The 21,716-nt window shown below is 38.5% G+C and overlaps 1 protein-coding gene across 1 annotated transcript in view; it reads right to left on the reverse strand.

The window, feature by feature from the left end:
- smurf2 (SMAD specific E3 ubiquitin protein ligase 2) overlaps positions 1-21,716 on the reverse strand; it is a 225,278-nt gene that overhangs the window by 75,110 nt on the left and 128,452 nt on the right. The window contains exon 4 of the mRNA XM_072242689.1: positions 3,319-3,452. Within this exon, the coding sequence (XP_072098790.1) occupies positions 3,319-3,452 (134 nt within the window). The remainder of the gene's footprint in view (positions 1-3,318; positions 3,453-21,716) is intronic.

Below are 21,716 nucleotides of genomic sequence, written 5' to 3' on the forward strand. Positions count from 1 at the left end.
AACACCTTAGAGAGCAGCACAATTGAACCCTAACACTGGCGCTGTAATAGTATTACATGAACTGCTACGCCACTGTGTCACATTTGAAATTTTGTTGGGTTTGAAAGAATATAAACCATCTCCCATGATGGTAGGGCTATTAACAGGGGGCATAACTAGAAGTGTTTTAAAATTCAAGGAGGTAGGATGTTAAATGTGCCACCAGTATGGATGCAGTTGCAATACTTGTTTTCACTCAAGGGAAAAATAATTGTGGGAATCTGTTAAAAGCAGGGTACTAGGACTAACAGAACAGCTCTTCAAAGTATCCATAGGAACAAATGGCCTTCTACTTTCCAAAGTGTACTGTTGTACAAGTCACAATCAGGGCTGTGTATCAGTGCTGGACACAGGAATAAGCTTTAGGGCAGATTTTCATCTATTAACATAACTGACAAAACAGAAGAACAGAATTTATGTGGCAATAAACAGCAACATGAAAACAAGAAAAGTTACATAGCTTGTTCGTAACTTCGTAACAAGTGCCAGTACGTTTAATGAAAAAGATTCAATAACTGCCCAAAATTGAAGTAAAATATTTGCATTTTTAGAGCATCTCCCAGTGCCTCAGGACATTCCAAACAAGTAGTGACATTCTTCTGAAGTGTAATTATTATAATATTGGATATACTGCAGACAATTTGTGTACAACAAAGTCCCAAAAATACAGTGCAGTAATAACAATGGGACCATGTCTTTTCACGTTATATATCAATAATTTGGATGATGGAATTGATGCTTTTGTGGCCAAGTTTGTAGATGATACAAAGGTAGGTGGAGGGTGGGTGATATTGAGGAAAGGAGCCTGCAGAAGGATGTGAACAGATTAGGAGAATGGGCAAATAAGTGGCACATGGTATATAGGATAAGGAAGTGTATGGTCATGCATTTTGGTAGAAGGAATAAAGGTGTAGACCTCATTTTTTAAATGAGGAGAAAATTAACAACAAAATCAGAGGTGCAAAGGGTCAGGTGTCCTTGTGCAGGATTCTCTGAAGGTTAATTTGCTTGAGTCCGCAGTAAGAAAACAAATGCAATGTCGGCATTGATTGCAAGAGGACTAGAATGCAAAAGCAAGGATGTAATGTTGAGTCCAATCACAAGCAAAAGAAATTCCAGCAACACACACAAAATACTGGAGGAACTCAGTAGGCCTGGCAGCATCTATGGAAAAGAGTATAGTTGACGTTTCGGGCCAAGACCCTTCATCAGGATCTGATGAATGTCGATTATGCTCTTTCCCAATGGACATGGAAAGGATGTTTGCTATAGTGGGTGGAGTCTAAGACTAAGGGGCATAGCCTCAGAATACAAGTCAATTCAGAACCAAGATGAGGAGGAATTTCTTTTACCAGAGGGTAGCAAATTTGTGGAACTCACTGCCACAGATGGCTGTGAAAGTCAAGTCATTGGGCATATTTAAAGTGAAAGTTGACAAGTTCTTGATTAGTTAGGGCAGAGGTCCCCAACTTTTTTTGCACCGTGGACTGGTTTAATATGTTTAATATTGACAATATTCTTGCGGACTGGCCAACCGGGGGGTGGGAGGGGTGTTCAAGTAGGGTTAAACTCACCTCAGCATGTCTTTTACAGTTAGGGTTGCCAAATTTCTCACTCCCAAATAAGGGACAAAAGTAGCAGTCAAATCTCAGGACACCTTACCCCAGGAAAGACTACCATGACCATGAAGCCTTGCGCGGGCACCTGTGTGTACATGCGTGACGTGCGCATATGATGTCCACATATGCGTACATCATATACGCGTGCCGACTTTTCCCCCCACAGATCAGTTTTGCCTTTGTCTTCCCGACTATACTGTACATACATTATTTCTACTTTATATAGGCTGTGTACTTATCATATCATTCCTGCTTTTACTATATGTTAGTATTACTTATTTTTGGTTTTATGTGTTATTTGGTATGATTTGTTAGGTTTTTTTTGGGTCTGGGAACGCTCAAAAAAATTTTCCCATATAAATTAATGGTAATTGCTTCTTCGCTTCACGCCATTTCAACACGAAAGGCTTCATAGGAATGCTCTACCTTAGCGGGGGAAATACAGGACAAACCAATTTAGCCCAATATACAGGATGTCCTGGCAAATACGGGATAGTTGGCAACCCTATGTTCAAGTTCAACAGTGCATGACAGGGAATGAGGAAAGGTGCAGCTGACTCATATCGTTTCCTCACGGCCTGGCAGCACATGCTATGCGGCCCGGTAGCGGTCCATGTCCCAGTGGTTGGGGACCACTGAGTTAGGGCATCAAAGGTTATGGGGAGAAGATGAGAGAACAAGGTTAAGAGGGTTAATAAATCAGCCATTATGGAATGGTCAAATCTATTCAATGGGCCAAATGGCTTAATTTTGCTCCTATATCTGTGTCTTCTGACCTAAAGAGAATATATAACTTTCCTGTTATTTTGAAAGATAAACATTCAGGACACCCCAGACTTCTTAAAATAAAGCATGATTGGATCTTTTAGAGAGACCTTTGAAAGTGTGTGTGGAAGATATACAAGGAAGTCTTGAGGTAATCACCTATTTATTTTTCATCTTGTTCCTTCCTTCCTATCATTATATGGCCAAGATTACGAGGTCTTTACAAGATTAAAGGTGAATTTTCACCTGTCCTCCTTAATCTTGGTGGCAAAACAACTTTGACAGATATATCTGTAACTTGGCAACCGTTACCCTCAGATGTCACTTGATAATGCTTACAACAGTATAAGATGCTAATAATTTAACAAAAGGAAACTAAATCCATTTTGTTCCATCTGCTCTTGTTAGACACTAGTGCTCAAAAGATTAAAAAAACATTTAAATGTGACAGAGAACATTAAGATAATGAATAATTCTTAAGGACCGGAGAAGAACAACTCATATTTTCACAATTTTCAACCTCCAATATATTGAAAGCATGAAACTTCAGGTCAACATTTGTCAGAAGAGTAACAAACAGAAAATCAGTTTGTTGTTGCTCTTTGAGCTTTACCAACTAAAACCAATTCCATTTGAGGGGCATCACTGAAAATCAAAATAAAACTAGAGATGAGAGAAACCCTGAAATCAAAACAGAAGTTACTAGAAACACTCTGCACGTTAGACAGCATCTGTGGAAAGAGAAACTGAGTTAACCCAGTTGAAGACTTCTTCAGAAACAGAAAACTAAGAAAACAAGTTCTGATGTCAAGACAGGCAAGATGTTAACAGAGATTAAAAATGACAAGTTGAAATAATCTAAAGTTATCTACGTTTTTCAACTGTTTATACTCACAACCAGTATCTTTAAGGCGATTTATGGCATTGGAAAGGAGTCGTACGCAGCCAAGAAAACCTGCACCCTGTTTTTTATGGATTTTCTTATGATTCCATACGCTGATAGTTATAGAATCTGACCTCCCAATATATCTGGAAATGATACAAAAAAGCAGCAGAATCATATCAACCATTCATATGATATTCTACGTATATCATTCTAGTCAAATTTGACTTCAAAAAGAGAAGCGAACAAATAGCTTCTCCTCTACTTTCCTGATTTGCACTTTTTGGTTACAGCATACCTTAAGTGAAGAACAAAGCCCAAGTCTCTAAGGCAGCCTTCCTCAAACTTTTTGCTCTGGAGGAACCCTTGAAATAATTTTCAGGTCTCAAGGAACCCCTCCATAAAAATTATTATATCTACAGCTCACAGTACATTAGCATGATCAATCGGTAAGTCATAAATAATTGTCAATGCTCTTTTGAGTAGAAAATGAATTTTTAACCAAACTTTCTTAAAAAAAAACAGGTGATTAAGTTAGCTTACCTTTCTTGAAATTAATCCCTTTCTTTCCCTTTCATAAATTTTAAAAACTCATAAGGCATACACAATAAAGTTCTGTTAAATAACTGGCTTAAGCCAAAATGGGATTTAATTTTTCTAAAGGTAGGCTCTGTAGATTTAATTTAAATAAAGTTTGTAAATTAATTTTAATTAATGCTATTTACAACATGAAAATTTATTGACAATGTTGAAGCAGTTGTGACAACATCAGAATTTTGTTTTACAAGAGAAATAAAATCCTTCATGGGGCTAACTATTGATGGGACACCATCAGTACAGATGCCAGCACAGTTCCTCCAAGACAGACCTTATGTTTCCAGATATGAAGACAAAATATATCTTGGCTTTTGCTTGTCTTGGACAGCTCTTTGCAACAGAAAAAAGTTTTGAATTTCACCATCATTCACAAATCTTACAAATGCTACATGACATTTATTAGTGAAATCTGTTGCCTCATCAACCTGGCTAGAGAAGCTGTTGTTTTTCAGTTTATCACACAAAACTTATTCAGCATTATGTGACATGTCATCAACAGGTCAACTTATTGTACTGTTTGAGAGGTATTTTCAAATTTTTGTACAGCACCTTATCCTACTATGCCCACTATGACATGCTGGCATTATAAGGTTCTCACCAACTGTGTGACTTTTCCTTTTCTGGATAATAACTTCTGCTACTAAATAACTTACTTCCTGAACCTTTTAACTGTGACTTTGTGAACAAAAGCTTTACTCTGTTTTAAGATTCCAAAAGCCATTTAAAATAATCAGCACTTTCATATGTCATATGGCTATGATTTGTAGTTACGTGTCTTTTCAATTTTGCTGGAGCCATTGCTGCATTTGTAAGTTGTTTGCCACAGACTAAGCTCAATGGAATAGGACAATATGGATTATTAGTCCATGTAAAACCCATTGACAAGTAGCTTTCATTGTAAAGATGGACTTTTTCGTGTCCATTGTTGCATAAGAACGGCATGATAAATAACTAAATGAGAAAACAGCAAAAAAATACAAACACTTCACAATATAATTCACTTCTAAACTACACAATCCAACAGCAAAGCAGCGAGCCAGCAGCTGAGTCATCGCGCATAAAAAATCCCTGCCTTAGAATGAAAAAAATCTCTCCAATTTTCTACTACACTGATAATTTGTTTGCTTCCTTAAGTCAGTTGGCAGCATACAAGGGGAAGTTGGGGAGGTAACTCGGAGGGAGGGGCTGACGTCACAGCCCAAGTTGGGTGAGTCCATTCAATGTTCGGAAAATGCACTTCATGCTCCTCATCAGCCTACCATCTTCCCCTCTGTGCAATACAGCACTCACCAAATTATCGACAGCCTCCCCTCCATGCAATACGGTGCTCATCAGCCTTCTGTTCTCCCTCCATGCAATACACCATTCACCAATTACCAAAGGCCTGCCCTATCTTGCATCAAACACTGAGAATGGAATTAATCAAATAAACATGGCCCTACTGCGCACTGCCTTACACTAATCTAAGAGACCTCTAATGAGATTGCTGACAGGATTGCTCGGTCACTGCCCACCACTGAGAGCGCTAACATCGCATGTTGTGCAAAGTTCAAAAAACGATTTGTTTTAAAAAAAAACACCATCTCTCATGGAACCCTTGGCAACCTCTCACAGAACCCTAGGGTTCCACAGAACCCCGGTTGAGAAACCTAGCCTTAAGGGAAAAAAGGAATGCCATAAACCATTTACCCCTAAATCCTATTGTCATCATAGGGATCTTGATTTGTTTTTAATCCTCAATTGCTGGAAAGTGAATCATCCATAATCCCTTCCGAACCATTTGAAAAATTTACTATTTGTACTTTTTCCAAAAGAGTTCCACATATCCATTTAGTTTTGACTGAACTGTCCACTTATTATTTTTAAGTTACATCTCCTTGCCTGAGACACTCTTACCAGTCAGTTTCTCTTTACCTCCCCATCAATTTCTTTCAAACACAACAAGCCTCACCCACATTTTTCTGTATTCTAGCAAACGTGTTTCTAGTTTGTATATTCTCATTTCCTAACTTAATCTTTGAGGCTCTATAAACATTTGGGTAAATAAAAGCTGCAATTCACCCAACAGCAACAGACTTTCCCAATAATGAAGTAATCAGAACTGTTCAAAGTATTCAATATGTGGTCCAACCAAGGCCGTGCAGCATCAAGTACAGTATAAAAGGATTGCTATTAACAATCACACAAATTTATTTTTTGCTTAACAATTTTTACCCTAGCCTGAGCTCAGCTGTATTTGCTTCCAATGGCCAAAAGGCCGTTCTTTCCTGGTGCCAGCACAGCGAATGTTAACTATTCAACAGTAGGCAGGATCAAGCCCAATTTTAATTCTACACCATCCTCAGCTGATACAAGCAAGTTACAGGATGTCATTGGATAGCTGTCAAAAGCAGAGATCTGAATGATTTTCCTCTTTGCATCACAAGCATAGAGGACAATTGCTAGATTATCCAAGATCAACTAACAGCAGAAAATAAATCAGATTTGGATCCCTTCCTTACTACTTTAGATTCTGATTCAATTTTTAGACGAGCCAGAGCTTCCAACCTGTGTAATTAATTTATTTACCTAGTTTGCCTGAATAGGCAGGAAACTTCAATCATATCCCCCTTTGACCTTCCAAACTGGAAAAAAAAGTTAAGATTCTTTAAAACTATAATTCACAATACCGTTTCAAGTCTTCACATGGAACATTTATAGAATTGTATTACTATATTGTGGAGATGGAAGTGATTCAGCTCATTATGCTGGTGCTGACTCTTAAAGAGCTTTCATTTAGCCTCATTCCCTTGTCCTTTGTTCAGTGATTTCAAAAATTATTTCTTTCAAATATTTATCAAATTCCATTTTGAAAATTATATTAAAATTACATTTGCAGTTAATTATTTACAGGTTGACCAACACTTCAATATTTCTGCATAATTGAATCCAATCCAGAAATGAGTTGGAATGATTTATTTTCCCCAGAAGCAATTGAAGTGAATATAGCCTAAACAGTTGACAGCAGTTATGTAAATCTTAAAATGAGACTACAGTCATCAATAACATTCTGCATTATCCATACAACACATATAATCTGTGTGTGCATACATTATAGATATGTAGAAATAGGCACATCTCAGCAATAAGTCCACAGAACTGGAAAAGAACTTACAAGCTTCATGTCAGCTTCCCACCCTCCTTCAATTTTGCCTGCAATGAGCAAGATTAAATTTATCCTAACATCATAAAAAGTCATTTATTTCTACAATTCTGAACATGTATTCCTTATACATGTAAATTTATATGGCCAATAAAGTTGATGCTACTACTGGCTACTCTTCAGTTATCTTGCAAGAAAATGCTACATGCATCAGGACTCTTGTTTAGAGGTAGCCAAGAATATATATGTTGCGTACAATCACTTTCACTTCCTATAATGTGTATATAACAAAACTCCACTTTAATAACACATCAAAAGCAGAATCTTACAAATTTTATGCAGCATTTTCAAAAGTTATGCAACAAATACAATATTTTTGTTCAATTCCTTTCATCATTACTGTCCTGGGGAAATGGTATATGTTCATTGTTAATATTGCCGTTGTAACAGAAGCTGCACAGCATTACCATTTTTTATATTTTATAATTAGTGGAACGAGATAAAAATTCAGAGAAATATATCTCCCTTTCTAAAGTTGCAAAATAACAAGATAAACTTCCAGCCAATGAAAGATTACAGCAGTGTTCTCCTCTTCTGTAACACATTTAAAGAAATTTGCTTTCCAAGAGACATCAGCCAACTTTGGAAACTATGGTTTCAGGTTCACTTAGCTTTCATTAACTTTTACAATGAAAAAGTATAGACTGTAGAGTATAAAGGTAGGGATTTACAGGTTTGTATTCCATTTTAAAATAGATTATAATACTACAAATTGCCAACATCTTTTCCAATTTGTAGTATTAAATTACCAACACAATTATGCTAAAGTGGGCTGCTATGAACTTTCTCTTCTCAGCTGACCACTGTCCAATACGCAGATCTGAGCCTTAACTCAAAAATGGCAGGTTTTGGGTAACCACTAATGGCTTCAGGGTTAGTGGAGAGAAACTTGTTTCCCGATTTCAGTGACCAATGGTGCAAAATGAATATGATCAGAGAAAGGATGAAGTAGAAATCCAGGCTCTTCCTGATTGCTGTTTTTTGTAAGGCTGAATTACCCATGGATACTTCTCTTTCTAAGCTCCAAAATGATGAATACTTGTGAGGGGTACATAATGATTCTTGTAGCCATGGAAAATTCAAGTTGTATACTTTATAAATTTAGTTTCCAGTGTTTGGCTTGGCAATGGATGTTTCTGAATATGAAGTCGGGCTACATGCCACTGGTAAGAGAGAAAGATCCATCAATGGAAAGCCAGGTTTTTGCAAAAACCAGAATGCCAAGTAAGATGATAAATAGAGTAGTTTGTTCATGACAGAAAAAAAAACTTTGACAGCAGGGGATGACGGGGAAGGATGCCAGGCATTTTGGGTGTCTTGTGGAAGATAACGAGGAATACTCACAGGAGTGTGGATTGACAGGACTACCACAGTGGAACATGATAGGCAGTTAAATCACGAGACAGGAAAGGCAAGATCAATAGGCCAGCTGTTGAGTATATACAAAGATAGACATACCAATTAATTATTATTGGTTGCTGAGAGAAACAAGGAGAAAATGTAATAAAGATAATTTTACTGGGAATTTGCTCTACAGGTGGGTTGAAAGCTAGAAGGCCACATGGGATTCTTAATCGCAGAGTATTGGGATGAAAGATAGACGGGTTTGATTTCTAACTTTCTCAGTAATAAAGATCATCGTATTGAAATGTTGGCCATTTCAATCTCCTTAGATGCTGTTTCACCTGCTGATTACTTCCAGGATTTTCTTTTATAAAAAATTTCTTGTTTATTTATGCCATAGGTAGAGTTCTGTTATTTATTTTTGGGGAAAAAACAGTTACTTAAATATTATAATTTGAACAGCTACATTTATATAAATACAAGTTTGTGAACTGTTCATTACCAAAGGAGAAATATTTGTTTTCACAAAATGTAGCACCTAATCAACATAAACAATCAAGACACACTTGTTACAATATCAACAGGATCCTCTTAAACGAGTTCCTCCCAACAGCCAAGGCATTGTTCCCCAAATCATTGTGGATTCCATCTATCTGGAAGCACAGTAGACAAGCCATTTACCAGTCAACATCTCCAAGATAAAAGACGAGGAGCAGCACCAATGAGCGAGCTTTTTAATGATTCACCAAGGCCTTTGTCTCCCTCCACCAGGAAGGACTGTGGAGCACTTTCCTCACGTTCCAGGTAACGTCATGCTTACTTTATCATGGCATGCAAGAGAATTAGCCTAATCAGTTAATTTAGAACAACCAATCTCAGCAAAATCTGGCGTTAAGCAAGGCTGCATCATTACCCCAACACATTTTTCACTTTCTCTCACCACAGTGCTACATCTCACCTTCAACAAACTTCCCAGGGACTACTGTTCAACATACAGAGATGACACTCCAGGACCTAGCTCATCCAGGCAGAAACATGCAAATAATGCTTGCATTTTTGGGAACTCAGAGGCCACAATCTAATCTGCATAACACTGCCATCTGACAGTAAAAGACAAGATCCTGGGCCACTTATATTTCAGGAGCCACCTCTTCATGAAGGCAAACATCAATAATGAACACAAGAGATTCTGTAAATGCTGGAAATCCAGAGTAATTCACTCAAAATGCCAGAGGAACTCTGTATCCATAGAGAGGAATAAAGAGTCAATGTTTCAGACAGAGACTCTTCATCGGGGCTGTATTCAGTAATGAAATTCACTGGTGCCTTCAGTGTGCCAGCAAAGCCTTTGATTGTTAGGGGCAAAGTGTATTAAAAGTTCATAGTCCATTGAACAGCAGTGAATATTGCTCTCATGTATGGGTCTAAGCTCTGCACTGCCTGATACAGGGATCTCAGAGTACTGGAAGGATGCCACTAATGTCATCACTACAAAATTCTCCAAATTCGCTAGAAGGATCAAACTAGCATCAGTCTCCTCTCCCAGCGCCAAGGGCTGGTTATTCACTCAACTCCTCTGGGCAGGGCACATCACTTAGTAATCCAGCACTAGATTCTCGAAATAGACATTTTCTTCCAAGCTCTGTCATACGAAGAGATTACCAGGTGGACAGAGGAGAAATTTCAAGGATATGATCAAATCTACCTTGGAAAAATTCTGATTTGGCAATCACTGTCACAAGGCCAATCCAGATCATTTAGAGACATTAGAATCCTTGGCTCTGGAGCAGTAAGAAATTCTGTGCAAATGATGAGAGAAGAGCAACAAACTACTCATGCATCTGTCCTGTCAGGCACCTCTTACCCCAGCCGTAGAAGTCTGGTTTCTGCCCTGGCTTTATTGATCACCACCAGAAATCATGAAACCAGAGTGGAAGCAAGTCATCATCAATGCTGAGGGTGATTGTCAAGTCTAATGATACCAACACTGACTACAGGATAAGCTTTTAAATGCATAGCTAACTTGCAAAAAAAATTGCAGGAAAATAATACCCCTATTTCAATTAGTAATAACTGGAGCAATTTGCAAAATTCATGAGGTAAATAATTTCTGAATGGAAAAAGACCTGTAACTACCAATATTTAATTTTTTTCAAGACACTTCAACCATGTCAATAAATAAACACAAGAGATTCTGCAGACACTGGAAATCCAGTATAACACACACAAAATGCAGGAGGAACTCAGCAGGTCAGGCAGCATCTATAGAGAGGAATAAACAGTTGACATTTCAAGTTGAGACCCTTCATCAGGACCATCAATAAGTGTCTATAGAAAGTGCAACCTTAGTAACAATGATACTTCGGTGCATAATTCTTTTTGCCTCACTATAGCTCAATGTCCCATTTCAGGGATATGATGTCTGGTGCAGGGTCAGATGATAGGATGAGTAGAAAGTGACAAAGAACAGTAAGAAACCTCCTCCCCACCCTCCCACCACCACCAAATTCTAAGTGGCCAGACAACCCTGTCTAGTGCAGAGCAGGCCTGACATTGACATTGTAAAATTTGTATGCTTTGGTAGTCTTGAAAACTTGTTGGAAAAGTGCTGACTATAAAGCAAAGCAGAGCTTATTTCTTAAAAAAAACTGTTGCTCTTTCAGTGCCTTCTATTTTTAACAAGTTTGGCTCTACATGAAAGTGTAATAATCTGTTGGTGTAAATCACTTTAACCAGAATGTCTGAGAAATTGATGTCCACTGTCGAGAGTAAAAAAAAGTTGCGCCTTAAAAAGTTGTTACATTGGTAGGAATTAGAGATGGGCTGCAGCACATCCAAGTGTAAAACTTTATTACAAACACCTGAGAATGTGTCTTGTTTTCAATCAAGTACCATTGCATTTGTCAGATCTGTACCCTAGCAAATAAACCGATGAAAAAAAATCTTGTTTTATGGCTCTGATCACTTTCTGTTTAAATATAGCCTAATTGGAATAAACATGCTTTGTCCTTTCATTCTTTGTACTGATACACCTAAACCTAACCAACAGAAGAGAACTTCTTATCAAAGTGGATTTTCTCTATGCCAATTTAGTTGCACAAGGAACACATAGGTAATACAGTTGACGCCAAGACAGAAGGCATCAAAATTGCCAACTTATTTTCCATTCAGCCAGCAGACAAAACAGAATTCCATTCATCAGTGTGGAATATTTGGGCTGAAATAGCAAAAAAACCTTAAGAATAATTAGAACATTAACATAACTATACTGTGCTTTTAATGATGTTCACACAAAATTAATTATGAAATAAAAAGCGAGTCAGAGGGAGTGAGATTAAGTTACCAAAATCTGGGATTTCAGAAGATAATTCAAAAGGAGTGGTTTAGGAAAAGAAAGAGTAATGAAAGAGGGAGAATAGGTGAGCAGCTGAAAAAATAGCTGCCAAAGGGGTGACAGGACAAAAGGGTTCAGCTGGAGGAATGGAGTTTTCAATTCAGAGGAGGAGGTAGGTATATGACTACAGAAGTTGCTGTTCCATTCTGCACCTTGTGGCATATCAGGCAGCAACCTTGCCGTTTCTTTAGCATTTTTGTCTGTTTTTTTTTACGAGGCCGAGTTGCTATCTCAATGCTCAACCCAGCATGGCTAGAAAGCATGTAAGGAGTTGCCCGGTTTTGAACTTGGGATCACTCGCCTAAAAGTCTGAAGCGGATGCCACTGTGCCACAGGCTGGCTAACTATAGAAGTTACCCAACTGAAATTAGTAGCATCAAGTAACTAAGCCATTAGGAAGTGGGAAAATCCAATGCAGGAGTGATAAATAACAAGATGATAAGTCAAAAAAAATAGCTGTGGAGATAATAGGGAGACTAGACTCATCCAAGGCTCCAGGAATTAAATGGTTTCCTGAGGGTATTGACAATAATACCAAGGAAACAGTAATTGTTATAGTCAAAACACTTGATGAAGAAATTCCTGGGACTAAAAAGTTGCCAATTTTATTCAGGCCTTTGATTCGTGAAAGTGAGGGCAAGAGAGAGAAAGATACATAAGATATTGAATTAGTGAGAAATTTGTTTTTAGCTTATTCGGGAGTAAATTCTTGAACAGCTGGATAGAAGTCAGAGAATATAGAACAAGTTTTTAATGACCAAGTTATTTCAAATTAAAGGTCACTATCAAAACATGGAATTTACTCTTATTTCCACAGCTATTAAGTGGGATCCAAGAAAAGATGGGGGGGCGGGGGGGTTAGAAACAGAAGTAGTGAATAGGGGATATCTTTTGATATAGTTGTAATTGGTTTTGGAGAACTGAGACCCAACAGAATATAGCCATTTTCTCCATGTGCTAGGATATGACTAGTTATGTTCTCCAGCAAAGGTGAGGAAACCATGACGCAGAACATGAGCAACATTAGCAACATAGTGTTTAGCAGTGCAGAATTAGGAGTTTGAAAGTCAGCAGTAAGTGACTTGGGCAAAAAGTTTATTTCCAATGTGGAGAGCAAAACAATTGGTGAAAAGAAAACCCCATGGACACTACCATGTTATTTGTCTTCGAGGGTAAAGAAAGGGAAATGGCATAGTAGGAAGAGTAAAGGGATTAAACAAAGAAAATTTTCAAGGAAAGCAGGAGATTAGATGAAGTGCTTGAAGAAAGTCGCCCACAGATTAACTATGTCAATTCAATATTCCACAAGATGGTAGTTGAAAATGATTCGTTGATTCTGGGCAGAAAATACAAAATGTGGTGAAAGATTCTGAGGGCTGTGCACATGAGAATGAGTAAACTGGAAGGAAATTACGTAGCTTAGGTAAGCAGGAGTAAGCAGTGTACCCAGTCAGCCAAGAACGTTTTACTAAGAATCAAATATTTTCAGCTATTTCAGGCATCAGATCTAAGGAGTCTCTGTTTAGATACCTTCAACTCGTTTACATCAAGACAAACATTTATTTTATATTTTTGCCACGGTCAGACTAAGGCACATTCTAAAGATAAACTCTGGCATCCCCTGTAATTTTGTTGCAAAAAATACATGTTAAAACACAATGGCGTTTCTATTAGCTGGTTCTGAAATGAAACCAAAAGTCAATCTTAATCTTAAGAAGAAAAAAAGTCATAGATAGTTTCAAGTTTTCATGTTATCAACATTAAATGATTTAAAATAAAATCTTTTCTGCTAACCATCTTCCTTTAAACATGCATGATTCTCAGAATTACCCAATTCCATTTTTAAATTGGTGAAATTTGGAGATTCAAAAGCCAAGTTCTGTGTCGCCTTTGTGGAGCCTCTTCCTAAAGGTTACCAGAGGATAATGTCAGACCTCAAGGGAAATATACAATAGATGCCTCATGGAGGAAAAGGCTCACCACTAGGGTGTGTGATGCTTTCTTTTTGGAACTATTCCAGAATGTTAACTATGAATGTATGGGAAGGCTACTCTTTGTTAGGAGCAAATAGTCTTAAGAAAAGAACCTGTTAGAATAAATCATGAGAACAAGGAAAATCAGGGTTGGACACCTGGCAAGCTCTGAATTCCCTGGTTACTTTTAGTACCAGACAGAAACGTCTCAAATAAATTCCTGGTATATAAGGTAAGATATGGGTCATAGAAATCACTGCAGAATAAACTAAACATCGACAAGCTGCCCAGTATAATCTGCATTTTGTGTGTGTTCAATCTTGCTGATTACGATTTAGTTGAGTTTAACTACAAATGCTTACTGAAATAATTAATTTTCAAACAAGTCAAAAAGTCTTTATGCTGAAACTACAAAATATTTATGTCCTTTTCTGTGTTAAATTCTTCCATATTTCATTTTGCCCATCATCACCACCTCTAATCACTAATATGCTTTCACCTCTCATTTGCCCTCAAATCCAGTCCTGACGAAGGGTCTCAGTCTGAAACGTCGACTGTACCTCTTCCTAGAGATGCTGCCTGGCCTGCTGCGTTCACCAGCAACTTTGATGTGTGTTGCTTGAATTTCCAGCATCTGCAGAATTCCTCGTGAACTGAGATTTAACCCTTCTCACATAAGGTGTCAGACTGTCAATTATCTGCAATTTACTAAAATCTCTGATGTCTCTTGCTGGTCTAGTAAGCAACTTTAAAATTCATGAAAGGCCAAAGTTCAATACACATTCCATGCGAAGTTAACTATCAAACACTTCGCAACAAGAATCCTACACTGAATCCTGCATTAGTGAGGAGGAAATCATGTTCAGCTCCTGGTTTTGACCACAATCCCCCAACCGACAAAAATTCACATTATACATGAACAGGTGTGAATGCAGTAGGACAGTCTTGTGAACTACACATTCACATCAATGAAAATGCAATCTTAAGAAGTGTCAAAAGACCTTCATCAGTGCTGTTTCAGTCATTATTGTACTAGAAAAGGAGCTGAAGAAAGGGATCAAGGGAAGACCAAAACTAGATATGTTCACATATCCTAGAGAAAGATGGGTATAGCCAAGAGCCATATGGGTTCCCATATGCATAAGGAGGAAATGTGTCTAGTTAATTGGCAAACTGTTCAATACGAGAATATGTTCAGCTGGGTGAAAGAAGAAGGGGTAAGATGGAGAGGGCCTGATGGAACTGCCTTGCAGGGAATGGCTTGAAAAAAAAAACGCAAACAACAGGAATTCTGCAGATGCTGGAAATTCAAGCAACACACATCAAAGTTGCTGGTGAACGCAGCAGGCCGGGCAGCATCTCTAGGAAGAGGTACAGTTGACGCTTCAGGTCGAGACCCTTCGTCAGGACTAACTGAAGGAAGAGTTGGTAAGAGATCCTAGTAAGCAGAACAAGTGCTATACATGCCCTTACACTTCCTCCCTTACCACCATTCAGGGCCCCAGACAGTCCTTCCAGGTGAGGCGACACTTCACCTGTGAGTCGGCTGGGGTGATATACTGCATCCGGTGCTCCCGATGTGGCCTTCTATATATTGGCGAGACCCGACGCAGACTGGGAGACCGCTTTGCTGAACACCTACGCTCTGTCCGCCAGAGAAAGCAGGATCTCCCAGTGGCCACACATTTTAATTCCACATCCCATTCCCATTCTGACATGTCTATCCACGGCCTCCTCTACTGTAAAGATGAAGCCACACTTAGGTTGGAGGAACAACACCTTATATTCCATCTGGATAGCCTCCAACCTGATGGCATGAACATCGACTTCTCTAACTTCTGCTAATGGCCCACCTCCCCCTCGTACCCCATCCATTATTTATTTTTATACACACATTCTTTCTCTCACTCTCCTTCTTCTCCCTCTGTCCCTCTGACTATACTCCTTGCCCATCCTCTGGGTTCCCCCCCCCACTGTCTTTCTCCCTGGACCTCCTATCCCATGATCCTCTCATATCCCCTTTGCCAATCACCTGTCCAGCTCTTGGCTCCATCCCTCCCCCCTCCTGTCTTCTCCTAACATTTTGGATCTCCCCCTCCCCCTCTCAAATCTCTTACTAACTCTTCCTTCAGTTAGTCCTGACGAAGGGTCTCGGCCTGAAACGTCGACCGTACCTCTTCCTAGAGATGCTGCCTGGCCTGCTGTGTTCACCAGCAACTTTGATGTGTGTGGCTTGAAAAAAACAATTGGATGCATCTGTCAATGATCAACAACCTGGCACCTGAAAACTGAAAAGTGTTAAAGTGACAGAACACGTCAGATCTGTGATAAGAGGTAACATAAACCTTTTGAATGGTGGGAGAGTATTGTTAGGAAAACAAACAACAGGAGAATGCATAGTCAATATAAGGATAAGAGAGTTCCATGGAACAGAAATAATGATTCTACAAGGCCAGTCTTCTTCCGTGACATTCAGGAGTTAGTAGAAATAGCCGTGGATGGTTGGGGAATTAAGAGTTGGAACTCCAATTCCTTTCCATTCTTACAACATTTCTATTTGGATAATTCAATGCATTAATTTCAGAAACATGCCTAACCATTTAAAACTCAAGTCACCAGGGCAACATTTTCTTCAACACTACTGAGAGTTCCGCATGCACTGGAAAATATTCATCCTTAGTTTAAGACTCAGCTAAAAGTATTGAGAAAAATAGCTGTTCTGAAAAGACAATATTTTATAAAAGGTTACCATTTGAATGTAATACCAACTAAGAAACAACTGTTTCTATATATTCCCTTTGAGCTGGGCAGATATCAAAATCTACCCAGCATGGTTGAGTAAACTCAGCCTTTTCTCCTTGGAGCGACGGAGGATGAGAGGTGACCTGACAGAGGTGCACAAGATGATGAGAGGCATTGATTGTGTGGATAGTCACAGGCTTTTTCCCAGGGCTGAAATGACTAGCACGAGAGGGCACAGTTTTAAGGTGCTTGGAAGTAGGTACAGAGGAGATGTCAGGGGTAAGTAGTAATAGTTGTTTTGTTTTTAAAACGCAGAGACTGGTGAGTGCGTGGAATGCGTTGCTGGCGACGGTGGTGGAGGCGGATACGATAGGGTCTTTCAAGAGACTCCTGGATAGGTAAATGGAGCTTAGAAAAATAGAGGGCTATGGGTAATCCCAGGTAATTTCTAAGGTAAGATCATGTTCGGCACAGCATCGTGGGCCAAAGGGCCTGTATTGTGCTGTAGGACTTCTGTGTTTCTTCTCCACTGTTTTTACTTGATCCTATTGGAACTTTCTTTTAATTTCAAATGGTGAATGCTCTTTGGCATCAAGTTTCTCAAGACTACATTGTTGGAATTGGCATCCTTTTTCTATGATGTCAAACCAACGTTTCAACAAATTTCTATTCTGATGGTCGAACATGAGTATTAAAGATACCTAATCATTTAAAGTTTTGCCACTGTCTACCCACATATATTCCTTAATACAGATGAAAAGCAGGTGGCTATTCATTTAAGAGGTATTTGTGGGTCTAAGTGTGAGTAAAAAAAATCTAGTACCTTGACTCCCATAAGACTCACTGAGTTCAAATAAGCTCCTTGTGCAAGAGGTCACCAAGGAACATGTTATAAATACAACTCTCATTTCCATCTATAAATACAATGATTTATTTTCATCAGGAGCTTCACTTCACTCATTTAAAATGTGAGTATCCATTAAGGTATTAAGCACCTCTTCGCTGACCCAGAATTTAATGTTCCCAGATTATTTGATTCCCTTTCATATTTCACCCTACAATTTTGATACGATACCACAATAATTTTTTTTCCAGGAGTTTTTCAATCATTATGTTTTAGGTTGGATAAATTCCCCATTTCATTACTAAGTCAAGCAGGTCACTGAAACATCACTTTTGCCATAAATTATCCCTTACTTGGTTCATAACATACAATCATGCACTGATCACTTCATGAGCTAGGAAAAGATATGTGGTGTAATCTGGCAAAATATTTTGGTACAAATATTCTAATCAGCAAAACAAATAATCTCAGAATATCAAATAATGCCATGAAATCAGTATAACCATCCTAAATAACGTTGTGATGTTGCTTCATATTTGTATAATTGTGAAGAATAAAATAGTGATGTTAAATTTTACAGGAAGTTAATTTACTGATCCCACGCAAATAATCATCAATATCTTGATTGGGGATGGGCAGAATTTGTATTTGCATAAGACATAGGAACAGAATTAGGCCATTTGGCCCATTAAATCTACTCTGCCATTCAATCATGGCTGATCCCATTTTCCCCTCCTCAGCCCCACTCCCCGGCCTTCTCCCTGTAATTTTTGATGCTGCGGCCAATCAAGAACCTATCAATCTCTGCCACAAATACAACCTAGCCTTCACAGCTGCCTGTGGTAACACATTCACCACCCTCTAGCTAAAGATATTGCTTCTCATCTGTTTCAAATGGACACCCCCCTATCCTGAGGCTGTACCCTTTTGTCCTAGACTCCCCCACCATAGGAAACATCCTTTTCACATCTACTCTGTCTAGGCCTTCCAACATTTGAAAGGTTTCAATGAGACCCCCCCCCACCCCCACTCCTCACCCTTCTAAATTACAGAGAGTACAGACCCAGAGCAATCAAACAATCCTTGTATGATAACCTTTTCATTCTTGGGATCATCCTTGTGAACCTCCTCTGAACCCTCTCCAATCCCAGCACATCTTTTCTTAGATAAGGAGCTAAAAACTGTTCACAATACTCAAGGTGAGGCTTCACCAGTGCCTTATAAAGCTTCAGCATTACATCTCTCCTCTTATATTCTAGACTTCCTGAATTGAATGCTAACATTACATTTGCCTTCCTCACTACTGACTCAACCTGCAAGTTATCCTTTAGGGTGTTCAGCACAAGGACTCCCAAGTCCCTTGGCATCTCAGACTTTTGGATTTTCTCCCCATTTAGATCATAGTCTGCACATTTACTTCTTCTACCAAAGTACATGACTATGCATTTTCCAGCATTCTATTTCATTTACCACTTTCTTGCCCTTTCTCATAATCTTTCCAAGTCCTTCTGCAGCCAACCTGTTTCATCAACAGTACCTGCCCCTCCACCAATCTTCATATCATCTGCAAACTTGGCAACAAAGCCACCTATTCTATCATATAAATCATTGATATAGAGTATAAAAAGCAGTCCCAACACCGACCCCTGTGAACACCACTAGTCACTGGCAGCCACCCAGAAAAGGATACTTTTCTTACCACTCTCTGGTTCCAACCAATCAGTCAATGCTCTAACCATGCCAGTAACTATCCTGTAATACCATGGGCTCTTAACTTGGTAAGCAGCCTTACGTGTGGCACGTTGTTAAAGGCCTTCTGAAAATCCAAATATACAACATCCACTTTGTCTCCTTTATCTATCCTACTTGTAATCTCAAAGAATTCCAATAGTTTCTTTAATCAGCACAGTAAACAAACAAACAGAGGTAGTAACCTAATACCAACAACCAGCAGCATTTAAGTTCCATATCATTCTCAATATTTACAAAATTTCTTTTGGTTACTTTGTATCTTATACCCGAAAAAAATATCATAATAGAAAAATCTCAGGCAGTGTATCAACCAGTTCAATTACTTGGCAAGTGAAAATTGATTGTTTGCTCTATTTGATTCTATAGGTGAGTGTATGACCTACTGTAGGAAATGACAAATTACATCCAATTAAATAAAATACCCAACCTGCAAATGAAACAGACACCACCTAACAAGCAAGCTTGCAACCAAGTGATATTGATCACGAGCCACAATTTACAGGAAACTATAAAGCTGTATGTCTCATTTTCAGAAATAGGACATTTATTGCTTAAATTTATTCCTTCATCCCTAATGGAGAATACAAATGAAAAGACCAATTGTGTTACTGTACACTAATAACCTTTTGCAATGCTGGACTTCTTGCTTACTGTCTTTATATAACTGTAGCCATGTACAATTATGCATTCGTGTCTGCATTTAATTTTGGAGAAAACCACAGCAAAATATGTACAACTATCTGCTTTTACCAGTAACATTCTGCAGGCATATCAGTCTTGATCTGTTTTAATCTTGAAAAAGCAATCAAATGAACAAGCTGGCACTTTACCAGTGAGACACCATCTGTCATCCAAAGCATGTAAGCTATTTCCTGTTACACTGCATGTATCATAGGCCAGTCACAGTCTGATTATGGTAGTCTACAGAGTTTTCCAGGGACTGACACACAAAATGCAGCACATTGTTTACATAAATCCACAGCATCATTCCTATTCTATTATTACTGTTAGATCAGGAATGATATTTTTTCTAAAATAGTATGTTTGATTATTTTACATTGCACTTAAAAGCGATATTGCTCAATGATAGCTTCTCTGGTGGATTCAGTACTTGGTGAAAAAAGTCGATTTGTAATTTGGTCATGGCAAGGACAAATTCTTTGTGAAGGAAGGAAAATATTTCTGCAATGGAAATAGTATACATCAAAATTCTGGTATCCAACTGTTCAGAAACCCTGATAGTTCTGCATCTGGTTCACCAGGTGATGTTTCCTTCCCAGTTCCCATGCTCCACTCCCAATTATATGGCTCCCAGTTCCCACACTTCTTTTCAAACCATCTGGGTATATTTCTCTTGCAACCTGTCAAGGCCTTGTTGCCTGTGTTCCCTATGCAGGGTTCACTGGAACATTTATCATACTACTGTGTAACATCTTCAAAGGCAAATTAAAAGTGCTTGAAGATTTTAAATACCTAACATCTAATAGCCCAGAGAACCTGTTACTCTGGCACCAAAATTTTGAAGTGTCAGATTAACAGAGATATGTATATGCCCCAGCTTCAGAGATAAAGAAATTAATTGTAAAAGTTAGAACTGAAGATTGACTATGTATAATGTAAGTGTGCTGCCTTCTGGAATAGCTGCAAAGCTTCTTAGACCTAGGAAGCACTGACCCAAGTGATCATAGAGAATACTTGCAATTCACTTTTCCCATAGTGGCACAGCAGTCATCACGCATGAATAGTGATGGAAAAGTAATGTTTAGCAGATGGATGCAATACACTCCAAATGCTGCCAATATGATTGAGTGTTGTAAATTGTGGAAGGGCTTAAGAAAGTAGGGAGGCAAAACTTCACCAGCGGAAACCCAGGCTCTGGCCTGCTCTTGTAAGAATTAACTTTGTGATGGATCCAGTTATGCTGTGAGGTTGGGGGTGGGATCATTATGGATTTAATTTGATTACCATCTTTAAGGGCAGCTAACATTTCACTGAGATTCAGTACCAGGAACTGCTGCACAGCATTTGGAATCTGGATCTTAATGGCAAAGTAAGCTTTTTTTATACAAAAACTAAACCTTGTCTTGATGTTTTTACACTATTGCTTACCAGTGGTTTTTCTGTTTTGGAGCTTCAGCTGTCATTTGGCAGGGGACAGCAAAACATACGCTAGAAATTGCAGGTTGAAATCTAAAATTTAATCAACATGGTACCCATGGATCACTGGGATTGATTCACTCCCCACTGCTGATCCCTCAATTCTATCTTTGTTATTCAGAATCAGGTTTATTATCACCGCACGTGAAGTGAAATTTGTTAACGTAGCAGCAGCAGTTCAATGCAATACATAATCTAGCAGAGAGAAAAAAAATAAAATAAAAATAATAATAATAAATAAGTAAATCAATTACGTATATTGAATAGATTTTTAAAAACCTGCAAAAACAGAAATACAGTACTGTATGTTTAAAAAAAATGAGGTAGTGTCCAAAGATTCAATGTCCATTTAGGAATCAGATGGCAGAGGGGAAGAAGCTGTTCCTGAATTGCTGAGTGTGAGCA

This window comes from Mobula birostris, chromosome 24 (assembly GCF_030028105.1).
Source record: "Mobula birostris isolate sMobBir1 chromosome 24, sMobBir1.hap1, whole genome shotgun sequence".
NCBI classification, from domain to species: domain Eukaryota; kingdom Metazoa; phylum Chordata; class Chondrichthyes; order Myliobatiformes; family Myliobatidae; genus Mobula; species Mobula birostris.